Genomic DNA, 18,776 nt, shown 5'->3' with positions numbered 1-18,776 from the left:
GGCACGCTTCTGTTTTTTTTTTTTTTTTGTACCGCCCTTTTCTGTCAAACCGTTTTTAGGGCCAGTTGCAGAAGCATTTCTGCAAAAGCAAACAGCAGGAACCGGAAATATATATAGGCGAGGTATTTCACGACTACTAGAGATGACAGCATGGCCCTAAATGACAACACTGTTAACCGAAAGAGAAACTTTAAATATATTCGAGGCAAAAAATGAGTACTTTACGAAGAGTATCAGCGTTCATTACGGGCCCGTACACCGGAAGTATGTTGGTTTTGTTGTTACTGCCTTCATTTTGCCTCGGACACTCATGACTTATGAGCGTATGGTTGAGCCAACGTCGTTATGTGCGTACTCGTATGTCCGCCAACTTCTTCTATACCGCTAGTTCTTAACCATGAGTCCACCGGAGACCCCTGCAAAAGCGATGGGGAACCTTTAATGAACTCTATAGATTCTTGTAAATATGATAAACAACGTACACATGCAGCTAAAGTCTACCACACACACTCAACGTTCATACTTTTAGGCTTGTCTTTATGTATATGCATGTCATATTCTCAAACGATTTGTTCCTGCAGCTAAAAGTCACCCAAACACTTCTGTGTCCGGCATTTTTCCCTAGCTAGCGTGTTGTGCAAAAAGCCGGTGTTCAAAGATGTGCTGCGAGCAGAAAAAAATAAACGCACGCACAGCGAAGCCACATTTTTGTGTTGGCAGCAAAGGAGAAATGAATGAGAGAGTGAGTGAGAGAGAGAGAGAGCTTTTGGAGGTCTTCGCGGACACCTGAAATGCGTTCGCCGACCCCCATTAGAGAACAACTGGTCTATATTATTGAACTCTACATTTCATATTCGGAGCTAATAAGCTTTGCCTGCTTCGAACCCTCGCTGCAGAAAAGACAGTGGTGCAGAGCGTCGTTCGATCCGTGTCGTCCTGGTGACGGGATCGAGCGGCTTCCTGGGCCAGCACCTCATCCGCCAGCTGCAGGAGGAGGAACTGACCACGCTGGAAGAGATACGGCTCTTCGACATCCGGCCTTACAAGAGCAAGCTCGGTATGACCCGGTGCAGTTCCGTACCCTGACGTACTAAAAGACTGCCGAAAACGGATGATTTAACCCAGTTTATTACACAAAATACCGTGGAGCAACACACCCCGCGTGGGAGTAGCGCAAATCTAACTGGTTGGTCAGCAGGTTCATACTAAAACAGAGTTGTCAAGAACGTGCTAAAAAACGTTGTTGCCGTCCGTTATCTAGAAGTTGGTATTCAAATATTACCAAAACGAAATTTGGCGCGCCATTGCAATGACACTGTGATGTTACTTGAGCAGTGGCTTTTCTCGGCGGCCGCGAATCGCAGAAACATTCGGTGACGTCATAGAGGCGTCGGCCGAAAGTGGTTGGGGAGTCACCACTTCTTCATATGTGTTTCTGAGAAGCATCTGTATTTATTTGAAATTTGCGATAAAACTTTCATCAAACCAAACTTGTATATTGTCTTCATGACCCTTTTGAAAACCGCAAGGCGCCGATTAAAGAGTCCCTTTAAACTACTTCGTCGCTCTTTTTTTTTTTTTTTTTGCCCTTTGCAGTGTACCATTCAGCGAAGCCCAAGCGAATGAAGGAGTACGTGGGTAGCGTCTGCGACACTGTCACCCTGCGTAAAGCTCTACGGGGCGTAGACGCGGTCATTCACTGCGCCTCCGTCGTCGACATCCGCTTTTTTGCGGACACCAGGGCGTTGCACGACGTCAATATCAATGGTGAAGCAAACGAGTTCTCTTTTGTTGTTTAAGTTGGTTTGGTCGATGTCGTTTTTGTTGCTTGCCGTAAGTGTAAAAACCCTTTGGCCTGTCCTTCCAACCAGAACTTTTGAAAAATTACTTGAAAAGGTGTCACATCGTGCACGCACGTGTCATTGTGGTTATATCGCAGGGATATATGATTTGGTACATGAAAGGTTCGTGGGCAGCGCAAACTTGGGTAATGGACGTCAACACACGGCAGCTCCGCTCACAGAACCATAAAGAAATAATTAAAAAATTGATTGATCAATCGATGAATTCAGAGATTGATTTATTGATTGATTTATTGATTTGTTGATTTATTTTGTGATTTCAAGCGCCGACGCTACACAGGCAATTAGGCGTGGCGTAGTGTAGCGCTCCGTACTGATTTTGACCACCTGGAGATCTTTAATGTGCGTCGAAATGTCGAACGCACAAGCGTTTCCGCTTTTCTCCTCTATCAGAAAAACGGCCGCCACGCCCGGGATTCGAACCTGCATCCTTGGGCTCAGCAGCACAACGCCACGGCCAGTGAGCCACCGCAGCGGGTCAAATAATCAAGAAAATGAAATGCAATCATTCCGTAGTACAGCCGAACTTCATTAAGATACAGGCGTACAACTCATGAAGTACTGCGGGAACGAAGGAAAAATCTCCTAAATTTTGAAAACTACCCAAATTACTCAAGCACTGGTAACAGTAAGAAATATTCACCGGCACACCCAACAAAATACATCTCTTAGTGAGTACTACATCATTAAACCAAGGCAAAGTAACCTAAATATCGAACAGGATGGTACGCCACCGTAGAACCACGGGCTCGGAATTGGCACAATGCTCAGCGATGTGGCAGTTTAAAATAAATTTTCTGGCAAGCAATTGCCTCCCACAACTAAGCCTTAGGCACCGACACGTGAAAGAAAACGTAGATTGTGTCATAAACATGATGTATGTACAAATACCGCTACTGCGGAGTCGTCCGTAAAGATTGTTTATCACGAATAACAATGTGCGTCGGAGCCGAGTACACTTTATATTTCGGGTATACAAAATCGCATTATATGCAGGGGATACAAAGTTATGCAACAAGATACGGCGGATAACAATAGTAACATCGCGACAGTATTGGCGCTAGCTTTTCTAGACCTTTTATTAACCGGGGAGATGATTTTGTCTAATTTTCCGCTTTATTGACTAATCCAGGAACGAAGAACGTCGTAGAATGCTGCATCGCAGAAAACGTGCCATATTTGGTCTACACTGGCAGCGTGGCAACCCTTCACGACAAACAATCGGCTACAGCAATGCACGACGATCCCATCCTAAGAATCGACTCACCCTACGGCAAGTCCAAGGCCCGGGCCGAAAGGATGGTGCAGGATGCCAACGAACGTCATTTATCCAATGGTATGCGTGCCTATCAATGTAATCGTTTTTTTTTTTTGCCTCTTGATCAACAAAGCAGGACAAAGACTTTCAGCAGTCGACTCCGACTCCGACTCCGTTGCTTCCAGCCGGCTGCGGTGCTTGCAACCCCATCTTCCCATGCCAACACGCAGCAGAGTTATCTCATGTGTAATCCGTTCATCCTTATGTTGTTCATTCTTTGTGTTACTCTGGGGGACACATGTTATCGGTCTTTCACAGGGCACATTCTGGCCAGCGCAATCAAAGCCACGCCCAGTCTAAGTTATTTTCCCTCTGTTCGCTCACTGATCCGTGTCTGTCGCATGCGACACTGCAAAAAGGCTTACACCTTCCATATTTCCGCTACCTCTTGGGGCTGACAAGTTTTCTCCCATGGTGCATCCGAAGATTAGCGAAGTTTGTGTTTAAGCATCGCAACGAAATATTTACTACAAGAGCCGTCCTGTAGCTTTACGGATTCTTATGGACCTAGTGGCGATGCTCACGCGCTACGAAATTTAAACAAGGGGGCATTTTCTCTTTTTATGTACACAACAAAGGCAGCCACCATGGCCGGAAACACGACCCGCCAACTTCGTGCCTGTTGTTTTGCCCCCTATGCTCGTAGTTTCGTCCCCTGTGCTGTACACCTCGAGTGTAAAAAAGAGTATGTCACTCTCGCGAGTCCGACTCGGTGTGACCTGGTCCGCATGATGACCCACTCCGCACCTGGTACAATATATGGCCCCAGCTGATGCATTGATTATCCTCGATGCTTTGTGTTCCGTTATTGTCATGTTATCCCATAGCCGGATTTATTATTCACCAGCTTTGCCCTTTAAACGGCTCTATTGGCGATTAGGGTATGTTGTTTCGAAGCGGACTAATGATTTTTTTATAGCGCAGAGTAAAGTATATCGACGAGGTGGTCATACAGAGTTGTCGCACTGGGAGACAGACCCCTGACACTGGTGACGGCATTATTCATGACTACGTAAAATCAGTACCCTTCAATCAATAAACAATTTCAGTGTGTAATCCAATAAATAAAGCAAGAAGATCCTATGAAGCGTGATCTTCAAGCTAGTCAACCTGTAATCTCTATCAATTAGATTTCAAGCACCTGCGTCTGGCCGCATGGTATTTTTATTAGACGATCAATCGTGTTAGCAAGCACCAAGGTATACTAAAACGATGAAAACTTTCTCCGATAGAGCGCCCGAAGATCGCGCTTGCTGTTGTATAAACTTTATTCTTTCACTTCCTCAAATGAAATTGGGCCCTCGCCCCATTGTCCTAAAGTTTTATTTTAGGAATTACGTTTTAGCACGTAATTACGTTTTAGGAATTACGTTTTAGCTCCTTCAGGCATTCAGTTTACAAGCGGCCATTCCCCTGAAATTTGTTTGTTTTGAGCTAATCTACTCAAAATTAGGTCATGTATACAGAACATAGCAAACGTGTGCGTTCTTGGCCGTTTTTCCACACACGCTAATACATGCTTGCTTCGAGGTGTCCAATTGCAAAGTACGAAAAAGCTATAAAATAATATTAGCTCACTTGCCTGTTTATACCATAAATAATGGCAACTTACGTCACGTTTACCGTCCTTCTGGCAGCTGTCCACCGCTGCTTCTTGTCCAAACACTACTGCAGCACCAATCCCCTTTGCGTAATTATAGATGCGACGGCATCTCATTCACTCGCCTTGTCCCGCCATACGGCGTTGTCGTTGTCCGTACACACCCCTCCCCCATTCTCCTCGCCGCGCGAGCTGCGCTCTCCGCCGCTCACCCCCTCTCCTCTCCGGTAGCGAACACTTCTCGCGAGGGGCATTGGATTGGATTCGATTGAATTGGCTTGGATTGGGTTGGATTGGATTGGATTGGCTTGGATTGGATTGGATTAAAGTGGATTGTGTAGGATTGTGTTGCGTCATAGGCGCGGCAGGGGGTTCACGGCACGTTTCACGCGATGGGAGAATCAACCTAACGGAAACAACAACGGAACCCCCTATGCGTCGCATCTACACACGGGTTCCCGCGAGGAGAGGTGGGAGTAATTTTTCTATGGTGTTCATGCTAAAAGCGAAATCTCCCACTTCGCTTTGTTCAAGAGTCTAAAAATTGTTGTCTCCCCAGGTCTCGGACGACTGCGCACTCTGGTGATGCGCCTGCTGCCCATGTACGGGGAATTGGACGAAGTGTACGTTACCAAATCTTTGCGCGTGTTCAAGATGGCGTGTAACACCGTGTTCCGTCTTGACTGCGACATACAGGTACGGATTCCACTCTGTAGTTTCTTGCTCAGACTTCATCGTGCTTAATATTAATGCAAGTCCTAATAGTGCTAATATTCTCACTGCTTCGAGTTCTGATTATACAAATGATAAAACACCTGTTAAATTGCAAGTGTGATAATATTAACAATACTATTCCCCATTAAAAGATTTATAAACGTACGTAGGCACAGCCGATATATGTTTGTAGTGATGCACGAATTGCAAGAAACAAAAAATATTAGGACGAACAAACATTTTTTTTTGTAAACAATGCCAACAGTGCATACCATTAAACGATAAGAATGCTGTCAGGGCTCAAGGAGAAACGTAATTTCTTCATAGAGATAATTGGGAACGTGTACTCATTTCAGACAGGCGTGTAAGGCGCGAACAATGATCTTTAAAAATGGCAACTTACAATGCAAAATGCTATAAAATTGGCAAGTTATTGTGTATAGAAAAGTCATTTTTCCGCACAGAACAACAAAAAAACATCCGATAGATTTTTGGGACAAAATAAATGCGAAATTCAATTGAACATGTCTTAAAATATAGTGTATATGTACTGTAGAAAACATCTAGAGAGGCTGAAGTTGCAAGTGCTCTGCATCCTCAACAAAAGTCACTGCCCCTTAAAGGGGCTAGAATTATTTAAAGCATGGTATTTTATTGTGTTTTTGAGCGCCTGCTTCAGTGGTTTTATGTCGTCTGTCGCCGTCGGCCTCGTTGTAACCGACTTAGCGAAGAGTATACCGACGATAGAGCGGGCAGGAAAGTGGAGGGGCAGGAGGAGAGCAGGACGAAAGTATGAGGGGAAAGGCGGCATGCCGATGGTGCCTTCAAGGAATTTACTCTAGGTGGCGTTGGTGCCTTGCGAGACGTAAGGTCCCTAAAATTACCAAGGTAGCGCCCACTGCTCCCTCCGTCTGCGCTGCCCTCCTCTTTTTTCTTTTCCCTCACCCGTGGCGCCACGGTCCCTTTAACTCCGCGGCGGTGCCGCCACTTTTGTTGGCTGCTTCAGAGCAGACGTCCTCGCAACGCTTCGCGCCGCTCGCTGCAGTTTTTCGTGCAGTTTGCTCTTGTTTTCGCGCGCAATCGCTCTTTGGTGGCGTTAATAGGACTTCCAGAGCCCCGTTTTACCAACACGCACTGAGTAAGGGTGTTTTGTTTTATATTTTTGTCTACAAGGGCATATTTGTGGGGTGGATGCCACTGGCGGATACGCACAGCGCGGTTTTTGTTTACGTGTGCGGCATGCTGTAGCATCTCAGGATAGTTCGGGAATGCGAAAAGATCGAGCGTGGACATTTGAAACTGCTCTGTCACGGTAACTCCGTTCTTGCATTCACGTGACTGTGGTCGTGCAATCACTGCACATGGGGCTTGCGCACGGTTCGCGGCAGTATACAGAACGCTTCATTCGGAAATGCCGTCGTTCGAGCGCTCCGCTGGCGTCCTTGCATTCGCCTTTCTCGCGATGGTTGTGAATCATTAGCGGCGTTCACTCTGCGCCCACTTTTACTAACGACCTACATCCTACCATAATACCACGCAGTTTAGAGTGCTTTGCCGTTTTTGTAGAAATGTTTCCTTCACCTTGATGTCATTATAGGCTGCTGTGAATCGATTAAAAAATATACACATGCTGTTGTGCGTGTGTGCACGTACACAGCGACGTGAAAAGTCCCTGCTTCCCCGACTTCGCAGCCCGATACACTAAACTGCACTCGCGGCCGTACGTCCATGTGCGAACCGAGGGAAAAACGCAGGCTTGTAATTCTAGGAATAGGCTCCAGAGAAGATTGCGATCAATCGATCGGGTGAACTGAAATTACTGATTTGTGGCCTCTCATTTCTTACACGAACCAGAGATCGAGTCCCTCTAGCTACAAATCATGTAACTAATTACTACAGTTAATTAATCGTCCAATACGTTTTCTTTTACCGGGCGCAGTCGTTTACAGCCGTTATTAATGGAGGCGCCTGGACAGAATTGTTTTGTGCTGGGATACATTCTGGCATATTTGTACATTGCACTAACACAGGAATACACCAGAAAGAAATTCGAAAGAGAACCAATGTCACGATGATTATCAACAGAAAACAAAAAGGTATATCACAAAAATGAATTGGTGCCACCAAATAGATATTTTATTGCAACAAACGTTCGTAATGGCGTCGTGCAGGTGGCTTGTGCTGCTGGCGTGGCTTCTTGTGAGAAAAAATGCTGAGAGTGGCATTTGGGTTTAGCTTTTTAACACCAAGCTTCTCCAATATCCGTTGCTCAAATTGATCCGTGAAATAATCCTATTGAGAAGGGAAACAAATGTCACCCCCGAGTTTGAGATGCGTCACAAACACTCCGACAATATAGGCAATAATGCATTGCAGAAGAGAGTTAGTGACCGTTCTACCGCAGCATGGTCAAATTCGTGTTCGTGCATCTGCTCAGTGCCGCGTCCACGCTCAACTCGCTTACACTAAACCCGTTTAACAAGCGCTTTGCTGGACAAAAATAGGTCAGTTGAAAATAATATAGTCGCCCACTGTGTTTTGGTTCAAATCGCAGTGACTGGACACGCTGCGCTGTTGACTACTAAGATGAAGTAAGCGCGCACACTGCAAATGTAAGGCATCACATGTAATGCAAACGTAAGATGGAATTAACGGTCCTCTGTGCATACACGGAAGAAAGGGCGTACAGCCGTTGCGGTGCGAATATGCACTTCAACTGCCTTTTCAAACGTGCGCGAATTTAACAAAGCGATAACAGAAAGTGCGAATGAAACGTATGTCAACGGCGCGGTCACTAGATTAGCTGGCCTTAAATTGTTTTACCTAGCCACATTTTTTTTTCTCGCCACAGCCCCAATTTGCGCCGCGCCGACGAAGCACATATTACGCAGCAAATCACTCCAATGTCATAACAACGGAATTATAATACCACCTGGGTCGCTAACACACAAAACATGACTTCACGCCACAAAAAGCTTACACGCACTCGGAACGCACACGCCACATGGTCAGACGCAAGCTGCCGTCTGCCAAAACAAGCGCGAATTCAGGTGAACATTTCTCGCGTCACGAAAGCCTTACGACAGCCGACTGAACATGCTACGCCGCTGATAATTATGCTGAAGATAAGCGCGCACATGACAAATACACGGCCGCTTATCCAAAGCAAAGCTTACGACGGGACAAACTCGCCGCTGCGCGCAATGCCTACTCAGAACAAAGGGTGGACGATGGTCGCGGAGGGAATATGCATTTCTTCGTAAGTGACCGCTCAAGCTTGTGCAGAATTTAACAGAGCAAGAACAAGCATTCAGAAACTTACCTCGCAAAAGAGGGATGGCAGCGTCGGCCTGAAGTATGCCGGTTAAAATCTATGCAACCAAACTTTTCTCCTTTCTGCGCCGCGTTTCACGGACGGAATAATGAAGTCTTTTGCCCTCCCTGACGATATTTATGCTGCCTAAGGCACAACACACCGGCACCGAGAAGCAACATAAAGCGACACCGATGCGACATTTGTTCGGAACGAGCAGCTAAATCGTACTTTGCCATTAGCTCGCGCCTATGATAAAGCCGGCACTGAAGCTCCGTGGCTCGGCAGCCAGAAATGGCGCCGCAGCGGCGGCGTTGCGCAATGTCCCAGCCGGCGAGGCATCGGCGAGGCGACCCGGCGGCGGAGGCAGAAGAAAAATACCACGTGACTTTTTTGTTAGCCAATGGCGGGCGGCGCTGGCCGGAGAAAAAGAAAATAGCAAAACACGAAGGCGGAAAGGAACGCGGGTGATGGCGAAAGGTGGCGAGATCATAGAATGGCGCTACCTTAGTAATTTTAGGGGCCCTAGCGAGACGCGCTCCGCGGCGGCGACGCGCTACGAGATAACGCCAGAGTAGCGTGCCGTCGTACGTTCGTTGAAGACGGTATCACTTTCTGGGGTGAAGGAAGGGCCGCCCGAGCAGAGGCTCAGCGCCGCCGACGCCAGAATCCGGAGGTGCGCGACGCCGAAGCACCAGCTATGCGCCGTCTCCGAGAATCCTCTGCAGTTCGCGCTGTGCTCAAATTTCGCATTGGGGGTGTCGTAATCGTCAGCCATATTAAGAGCGAATGCTCTTTATAAGCGACCCCAAACCATCCACCGCCGGCGTCGGCGGCGTCGGCGGCATCCGCAGTGCTCTTTAAAGAAGAAACAGCATCCGGCGCCAGGTTTCGATCCGAGGACTTTGCGGGCCGCAGCCCGACGCTCTACCGAATAAGCCACGGACGCGACGCTGATATTGTCAGTAACGCGCCTTATATCTTTAACGCATTCAAACTACGTCGTCAGCGGCGTGCGTTGGCGACTCAGCGGCGTTATAGCGGCTTGATAACTGCGTGGTGTACACGTGATACTACAAACCCGATGGAAGAGATGGAAGAGAAGGCGGCGAGGCGGTGGGCTGCGGGGGCCGAGCGCAAGCGCCCCAAGCGGGCCGACAACCGTGCATTCGCACTTTCACATTCTCCCCCTCGGGGAAATGCAGGGGAATTTTTTTTTAAGAGGGCGGTCACCTGCGTCTGAGAAATAAGCTTAGCGAAAGTAATGTTCCCGTGGATTAGCTTTGAAATATATAAGGACTGCTTCATAGAGCCTAGCTCTAGACAATGTAGCGCTTCTAAATACAGAGTGCCTGGGAATGGTGGGCTAGGCTTATAACGAAAGCAATGTATATGGATAGAAAAACATTTGTTCGGTACTTTTATGGATTTGTTCTTTATGTGTTGGTTTTTAAGCTGTCAAAACTAGAAAAGACAAACTTATTACTCAACAATATGACATCCAGGTCTGTACAATGTAAGACGGGACGCAGAGCTACAGACATTTCTACACATAAAAACTACACCAAAGTGCAGAAGCCGAGCAAGGTCATCTCTCGCCAACATTTAAAGCAATAAAACTCCTTATCAGTGCTGAAAAAGCTGCGGCTTAGCTTTGCGCGCTTGCGCCGATAGTGTGATTGTCGCCGCGTTTACTAGTAGCTTTTTTTCTTTCTTTTCACCAGTGATTACACCAGTGAATATTTCGTTGGACGTTTTTGGAAGCACGTAAATCGCTACCACGCAAAACTTCCTTTTCGTGTAAACTAAAAAAATGGCGTATATGTAGTTGCAGAGACATCATTAACAAACTGAGAAAATAGCAGAGGACAGGCAACAGGCCCTTGCGGTATACCGCTTCAAGCAAACGATAGGGCAGCAAGTCGTTAACATTGAAACAGCAATTTTTCCCACGCAAGCAACTTAATAAAATGTTAAGAAAGGAATTGTGTATATTCAGGAAGGACCATTTCGTAATTAGCAAGCGGTCGCAGACGACACCAAAACGCCTGATGAAGCCAAAGTACACAGTACACTGCTCCGACAATGAACCACTTCGGACGCTCATTTCGTTAAACAGACTATTAGTACTAGAGCCACTAGGCAAAATGCAGGCTGTTCGGAAAGCAGTGCGCCTTTAATTGTGTAAAACCAACATATCTTGTCAAACTGACTCGAAAACCTCAAAAGCAGCCCAAACAGGCCAAATACGCCACAAGGTACTAGATGTTAGCGCCAGTTTTAAAGACAGCAACATTGAGCGTTACGTTCCAGGCACCTTGTGTGTGACTGATTGAATCGGGCTATACATATAGATGCTTGTATGAGAATCAATAGCTCCCCGTAACGTTATAATATTGCAGTAGTCATATCGCTGAGCCACAAAAAAATGACACTTTGATCCCCTAGCTGTTTACCGAATGTCGTCTTCCCAGATTTTGTGGACTGATTGGCAAACGGCATACTTACGTACGTTTATACAAAGCTGCAAGTCTATTCCAGCCATGACAACGAGCGATTACTATGACCCCAAAGCATTTCGGAGTTGCGAAAACTTACTGAGGAGAAACTGTACTTCCTGGTGAAGCGATTGCACAGCATGAGCTTGTGGCCTCGAAATAGCAGTACTGTCTATGAGTGTCCTTTCATTATCATACTAAAACTGGCCAGAATAATACGACAGGACCGTTGAGGGCCGTCACGTGCGACGACTAGTAGAACCGGCAGAGAAGGAAGCCCCCTTTCAACGTCAATAGATCGCAGAGAACGTTAAATATTTAGAAAAGTGGTAGTAATGTTTGAAATAAGAACTCGAGAATTTTTCATCTTTGAAAACCAATATTATAGAAATTACGTTCGCTCGTGGCTTCCGCAGTGGCTCACGGGACACTTACCATGGTAGTACAGGGAAGGATGGCTTCATTTTTGACGAACTCGGACAATTCTTCCCCCGCCTGCTGCTAGTCCCGAATCCGTTCGTAAAAAAATTGGGTGTTTTACGCGTTGACATCACAACTGGGCTATAAGGCGCACCGTAGTGGAGAGCAAAGAAATATTTTAATCAAATGGGGATGTTTACCGTGCGCCGAAATATCGCCACACGGTCGTTTTCGCGTTTTGGCTCCGTATGAAAAGCGGCCGCCGCGGCCGGGAATTGAAACCGCGCCCTTCGGCTCAGCACCGCAACGCCTTATCCACTGACCAACCACCGGGGGGTAATCAGTTGTTAGGGACGAACGAATTTGCAAACTTATTGCCAAACACAAAGATAAAGACGGTTTTTCTCGACATTTATTTTTGCAGGGCACCTACGTCGGCAATGCCGCAGCCTTCATCGTGAGGGGCATGGACGCCCTCTCACAGACCACGTTTTCTGGCTTATCCGGACGCTCCCTGGTCGCTGCGGACGACACACCGGGTGACTCGCTCTCCCTCGTCCTTCGCCCAGTTGCCCAGTTCCGTGGTTTGAGAACGTTGCCGTGGGCAGTGCCGACTTTCTTCCTGCTCGTGTTCTCCTGCATCTTCTGGGCCATCATGCTCCTCCTGAGCCCGCTGTTCAAGGTGCACACAGATGCCGTTCCCAACCCCACAGAGCTGATATACATCAGGAAGCATGCAGTGTACGACGGGGGTGAAGTGTGCAAAAAACTGGCGTGCAAACCAAAGTACAGCGTCGAGCAGGCCATCAACAATAGCAAGGAATACTACAATAACGTGAAACTATGAACGCAAAGTCACTGAGGAAAAGTTGTCTAGGACAAAATATTGGAATGTGTCGGTGGCAGCGCAAAAAAAAATAACATTGAACATTGTGCAGCGTCGAAAATATTTCCTTGGTTTGGCTGGTACTCAACTGAGTAAGAGTACAATCTTGTTGCCGAAATAGTTGGTATAAAGTCATCCCTGACATCACCTTGGGGTTTTGGTAGGGCCAAAATTACTAATTGTCTCTTCCAATATAGAAACGCAAGATCAGTGAAACGGTAAGAACGTTAATCGCGGATAGCGGAAAAAGTTATAGTTGTAGCGCTTACTCAATGGGCTAAAATAAACGCCTTGGAGGAGCAATTGTGTTGGGTGTGATAATAGAAGTTTGGCACAAATGCACTCACCAAAAGTAAAACGCACAGAACTGTCTGGGCATTGAGTTTATACTTATTGAGATCTCATGAAACACGTGCGACACCACTTAAACCTGCACGTGTTAGGGTGTTGTGATACGCAAGTAAAACTCGGGATGAGTATCTTATTCACGATCACGTATAAAAGTTTCGTTTCTCACTTAGAAAGGTTCGGCTGCCGTGTTGTTTTGCAACTCAGGATAGCTGCGTATTGCCGTCACTCACACATTTGAGCAAAACACGTTCTTGTCGGCAATTAAAGAATAAACGCTTTGTAAATATGTATAAATGTGTCCTCTCTGTTTTCCTGTACTCCCTGATTATTTGTCCTAGCAATTTGTCTGCATGTCTGACCGCATTAAATATGTTAGCCATCCATTCTTTCCAATTTTGGAATTGTACTTCAGTACTTAGTGTTTTTGTGGTCAACATATGTTAGCTAACAAATCATTCGTGCGGGTTGTTTTCTTTGAGTTTGTGGACCGCGATACCGCACTTAGAGCTCAATGGTTCCGCTTTATTTTTTGTTGTTGCTACAAGTTTTGCATGCACCGACGCCAATGGCTGCCAACAACAGCCGGCAGTGTTGAATAAGTAGTAGAAAAATGAACAAGACCATCAACTAAACAGGTCCTCAAAAAATAGCAAAGTCCGAACTAACAATAGGCCCAAGCACTGGCACGTGACCAGGAACATCCTTTTTGATTTAGTGACAGCCGACCCGCTTCAAACGCAGCTTACGCGGGATTCACTTTATCGAATTTTACGGGTGTCCCTGGAAGTACATGCGTCGAGCGAGACCGCTTGTTTTAAAGACGATAGTCTTTCTTGGGTTACTTAAACGCAGAAATTTGATCTGTCTGTATGTCTGTCTGTCTGTCTGCGTGTGTCTGACTCGATTCAGCCACCCGGCCAAAGTGAAACAGAAGCTGCGCAATAGCCCTATAGTATACCCACAGCCGAATCTAGACGTATAAGTCCTCAGTTAATGTTGATACTTGTCAAAGTTGTCGAACAAGAACAAAACATTACGCAAACATGAGGTAAAATATTAATACATCAGTAATATTTGCAGTGTTTCTTTATTAAAAAATCATAGAAGCTTGATTTTTGCAATCCATCCATTGCAGAAAGAAATTCACTCTTTCCCCTTCTGTTTCCTGCATCAGTACACCTTCTGGCGGAATTTTAAGAAATCAAGCGTCAACAGTAACAAAGTTTCCACTAGATAGGTTCCACGTTCCGCTTGGAACACTCGTGGAGCAGGGCAATTTGGTTTAGAGACATTGGAGTAGGGTACCTCGTTTCATGCGCGTCTCCACCGTACTGCAGTGCTGGCATCCGGGCACCCGACCTGGAGCAGTGAACGCGGTAAATTTAAGTTGACTTGAGCAAACCTCCAGCGTGTTATCTTGGGAGGAACGAGACGGTCGAGGAACAGCATGAGAGTTGAGTGGGAAGGAGAAGGGATACATTTACTTGGCAGGGGCTCCAGTCGACTATCGTCTTTCGTCCCCATTTGCAACGAAAGGAGCAGATACGCGGCCATTTTTTTCTCCCTGCGGTATAAGGGACTCCCTGTTAGCCCTGCGGTGTAAGCGGTCTTCCGCTGATGTACTCAAGAGTCAGTGTGGCTAAGCACATATATAATGCGTAATGATGATCGGTTGAAGCTCGCGATTCTCACCCGTACAACTCGCCTTATTCTTAAATAATTGCAGTCCATTATCTAACAGTCTGAAAAACGGCAAGATCGCGTCATCGTCTTCATGACAACATAATCGGTCGCCGCCGACAACACCATCGCCTTCGTCGACTCAGAAAATCGATCGAGAAAGCTGAACGCAAACCCTCATAACTGGCGTGGTCACCTTCATCGACACGTGTACAGTCAGCAGTCACAACAATCATCGTCATCGTCAACTTATCGATTGCACAGTGGATAGTTTTGCCTTAATTATTACCGATATCGTCAGTGTTGCCATGCCTACACGTTTATCTTGATATCTGAATGTCGGTGATATTGCAAAGAGACTGACGATTAAGATGCCCAGCTTTTGATTTCATCGATACAAATGCGGGATATCGCTTTCCTTCGTTCAACCAATTGCCTCCTTTTGTGACTGCGGGAACGGGAATGCAACGAGGCCTAGGTGTCTCAGGTCCTTTAGCAGCACAAACATTATTGGAACTCCTAACTGGCTTCATTTTTTTAATAATGGCCTTCGATTGGCTACAAATAAAGTTGTGCTTTTATGCGACACCTCGCAATAAAAATCTGCAGAAATTCAGATAATTGTCTACTAATGCGTAACATTCTTATGAATCTCGTCTAAATTGGGAGTTCTTTACAGCCAAATGCTTTAGTTTTTTGTCAATTCTGCCCGATCATGCAATTATCTCCATTTACGCTATTATAAAGATTGCAAGTGTTACTTCCGCGAAATCTGCATTTTCGTGTAGATGGAGGGCTGGACATTTTCACTATTTTTTATATTTTTCTTATTGTTTTTTGGTTCTTAGAAATTTTTTTCCACCGATTATATCGATTTACGCTATTACAACAATTAAGTGGAGAACTTCCGCCAAATCTGCATTTTTGTGTGAATTCAGGGCGTTACGTTTCGCCATTTTTTGTATTTTATTTTTCCTTTTTTGTTTTTCAAAATTGTGTTCGGCCAATCACCTGTGATTACGCTGTTATGATGATTAAAGGTGGAACTTCCGCAAAATATGTGTTTTTGTGGAAATCCAGGGTCCTGGCTGTGGGTGTACTCGGCAAAGAATGCTGCGCACTAAAACTGCGCGATCGTGTCAGTTCATAAATTCTTTCGCAGAGATGCGTGCTGTGTATGGACACTGCGAATACCATCCCCACGTCACATCTCGTATGGGAGCAATACCTAGGCAAATTCTAACGTGTTTAAACCCCGACATGTCTTCTCGAGTCGATTTTAGAGCGAAAGCTTTCCGCGCCCCATGAGGCAAGAAGTACCGGCGTTCTGAGCTGCGAGTGGCCTTTATCTAATAAAAAAGAACAAGATGAGACCAGGACTATGATTTAAAGTCAGGGAGTCAAGAGGAAGGCCCAAGTTTTTTTTAACGCGATGGCCTACTCTTGGGATACTTAAACAGGAAAATTTTGGTCTGTCTGTCTGTCTGTCTGTCTGTCTGTCTGTCTGTCTGTCTGTCTGTCTGTCTGTCTGTCTGTCTGTCTGTCTGTCTGTCTGTCTGTCTGTCTGTCTGTCTGTCTGTCTGTCTGTCTGTCTGTCTGTCTGTCTGTCTGTCTGTCTGTCTGTCTGTCTGTCTGTCCATTGAGCCACCTATCCAAAAGATGAAAGAATTCTGAAACAAAATTCTGATTCAGGCGAGAAGTGAAAACGCTATGAGTACGATATTTCGGCGCACGTTAAAGATCCCCAGGTGGTCAAAATTAATTCGGAATCCTTCACTACGGCGCGCCTCATCGCCTGCGTTGCGTCGGCGCGTTAAACCCTACCATCAATCAATCATCTCAAACAAAACTTTTCAATCGCGAAACATTTCCAAACCATTAAGCCTTTACAGTTCTTCATGCTTGTAAGAATTGTTGAGCAAAAAGAAAAGAATTAAGCTGCCTATACACCTATACATAACTTGTGCTGGGCAGTGTTCTTTTAATGAAAAGTATATTTGCACTTGATATTTCGGATAGCAAATGAAAAATAAAAGATAAAAACAATATTTGACCCAGAAGTATTGCCGCGAGCTATGCCTTCTGTTCGTATACGGCTGTTTCTTTTTTACCATCCGGCAACGCCCGGCTGTGTTATCAGTGTTTCAAGTAGAGGTCCTTTCATTTATTGTGAATGCCGGACGGGCTATCTTATTTTGATAGGGAGAGTGTTCGGCCCTGACGTAACTAGAATGATCTTCTTTGATCTCCAGTGTTCTCGTTGTAATTCGGCGTTTCGAAAAACAACCGTGACGACAGATAACCAGGGCAGCCGCCGCGGTATTCGATTCGCCGACACGTGCCTGCGCACGTCACTTAGTTGAGTGCTGCCTCGCCGCCTGTGTATCCTTTGAGCTGTTAGGGGAGCACAAGTTCGCTTCAATAAATTTGTGTTTCCTTCAAGACAACTGCGTCGTCTGTGTCTTCGTGACAATATAAAAAGATCTCATACTGGCACTTAGACCTCGAGGATGCATTCCAAGTCCAACAGTAACGAAATGTTCAAATACAAAGCGCTCGAGCGGTGTCACGCAGGAATATGGAATCAACGTCACCGAACCTCCACCGTATTGATTGGGGGGGAGGGGGGACGAAACGAGAGGGGAATAAGCATGAAAAGTAGGCGGGGAAGAGACGAGAGACGTTCACGTGGCAGGGGCGGCACAAAAGTACCGTCTTTCGACATTTGCCGCTAAGTGAGCAGATGCTGAGGCAACTCTTTCTTTACTGATTGATTGATTGATTGTAGGGTTTAACGCGCCGACGCAACGCAGGCGATGAGGCGCGCCGTAGTGGAGGGCTCCGGATTAATTTTGACCACCTGGGGATCTTTAACGAACTCTTTCTTTACTACATAGCAGAACATGCACAGACATTAATTGCACTTGTATGAGGGCTTTACATGCTAAAGCAGACAACATATTACATACAAAATTATGGTGAACGTAAATACACAAGTGTTCGAGGAAACACATACAACCGTTCAAAAGAGGGAATCAATCAGGTCGTAATCTAAAATCTCTGCTGATTATACACGAGAGCCATAGTTTCTCGGAAATACGTCTTTATTGATCTACGTGGCTCGGAGTGCCCATCTCATAGTCGACATCACCACCGCCTAAGAAGACCAATTAAAATAAGCAGTTCATGGGGTCTTCACCCTCCCACCCAAACATCGGAAACCGAATTGAAATGGTGTGATGCACATAACCTTTGTCAGCATTCTTTGCAAAACCTCTTACAAGCAGACGGCATCTCTGCAGTCAATGAAACTGTGCTCCATTTCACTCAAGGCACGAGTAGAAGTGGCAGTTTCTCAACCAAGCTGAAATATAACAAAGATCATGTATACATGTTTTAAGGGGGAGGGATGTGCGCTCCGATCGTAAAAACCACGACCCAAAACGTCCAACAATGTCAGTGGCTGAGGGCACTTAGCCTGCGCGATTAGCTGCCGTGGTTACTTCACCGAGTCGTGGTTAGAGAAGTTTAGGGCAGAGGATAGCTTGAATGTCAGGTATCCGGCCTATACCTTGCCCGCACTTACAGCTCTCTATAACGCATTCTCTAAGCTTCGTGGACGATTTGTGGAAGCATTGGGTAAATCCATGGGCGGGCAAATTCAGGAGGACATCTGTGCAAGCCAAATTATAAGCCATGTCTCCTTGGGGAACTGTGAACAAAGCCACGGAGCGACAAATCCAGCTGGGAACACGAGCTGGGCATCCGACAAAGGGCAGTTTTCTTTTCCTATAGGCGTTAGGTTCCGTTTTCTTTTTATCGCTGTTTTGTTTTCGGGCAATCGGAGAGAGGAAAGAAGAAAGTAAACACAACGCGCAAAAACACAAGCGGGCTTGGTTATCGCGGTAATCGCTTGTCGCTTCCACACGACCATTTTAATAGGGCCAAAGTGTTGGAGTATGCGTGTGCTTGAGCCGAGTGCATGGAAAGGGGGCGGGCGCTAAGGGGGAAGGGAGGAGAACAGTCAGTGCACGCGCTGCCACAACAAGCTCGTGGAGCGTGGAGACTAACGCAATATGCATCGATCGGCTGACAGCTTCATTGACACCGGACGCGGCGTGAGGTAAGAGTGGG

The 18,776-nt window shown here is 46.1% G+C and overlaps 2 protein-coding genes across 3 annotated transcripts in view; both read left to right on the top strand.

Annotated features, from left to right (window-relative positions):
• The first annotated feature begins 835 nt into the window (after positions 1-835).
• On the top strand, positions 836-12,572 carry LOC144146397 (NADPH-dependent 3-keto-steroid reductase Hsd3b4-like). The gene is made up of 5 exons (XM_077678353.1): positions 836-1,057; positions 1,597-1,767; positions 2,995-3,198; positions 5,340-5,476; positions 12,150-12,572. Exons 2-5 carry the CDS (start codon positions 1,623-1,625, stop codon positions 12,570-12,572), a joined length of 909 nt encoding a protein of 302 aa, XP_077534479.1. The 5' UTR covers positions 836-1,057; positions 1,597-1,622.
• Positions 12,573-18,625: 6,053 nt separating this feature from the next.
• LOC144146070 (NADPH-dependent 3-keto-steroid reductase Hsd3b4-like) overlaps positions 18,626-18,776 on the top strand; it is a 46,142-nt gene continuing 45,991 nt past the window's right edge. Inside the window, exon 1 of one of the 2 annotated variants that reach the window (XM_077677998.1) lies at positions 18,626-18,765. In XM_077677998.1, the coding sequence (XP_077534124.1) occupies positions 18,719-18,765 (47 nt within the window). In that variant the 5' untranslated portion in view covers positions 18,626-18,718. The remainder of the gene's footprint in view (positions 18,766-18,776) is intronic. The other variant, XM_077677999.1, reaches the window with a different exon arrangement.

Source organism: Haemaphysalis longicornis, unplaced genomic scaffold (genome assembly GCF_048455015.1).
Source record: "Haemaphysalis longicornis isolate Haplotype H1 unplaced genomic scaffold, Haemaphysalis longicornis Haplotype H1 scaffold_7, whole genome shotgun sequence".
Lineage (NCBI taxonomy): Eukaryota > Metazoa > Arthropoda > Arachnida > Ixodida > Ixodidae > Haemaphysalis > Haemaphysalis longicornis.
This window is presented reverse-complemented; position numbering and strand designations above follow the sequence as displayed.

What these genes read in the sequence shown, in the direction of transcription:
- LOC144146397 (XM_077678353.1), top strand. Translation starts at nt 1,623, where the DNA reads ATGAAGGAGTACGTGGGTAGCGTCTGCGACACTGTCACCCTGCGTAAA. An exon ending in GCACGACGTCAATATCAATG is followed by an intron (nt 1,768 to 2,994) that starts GTGAAGCAAACG and finishes TGACTAATCCAG; the next exon opens with GAACGAAGAACGTCGTAGAA. An exon ending in GTCTTGACTGCGACATACAG is followed by an intron (nt 5,477 to 12,149) that starts GTACGGATTCCA and finishes TTATTTTTGCAG; the next exon opens with GGCACCTACGTCGGCAATGC.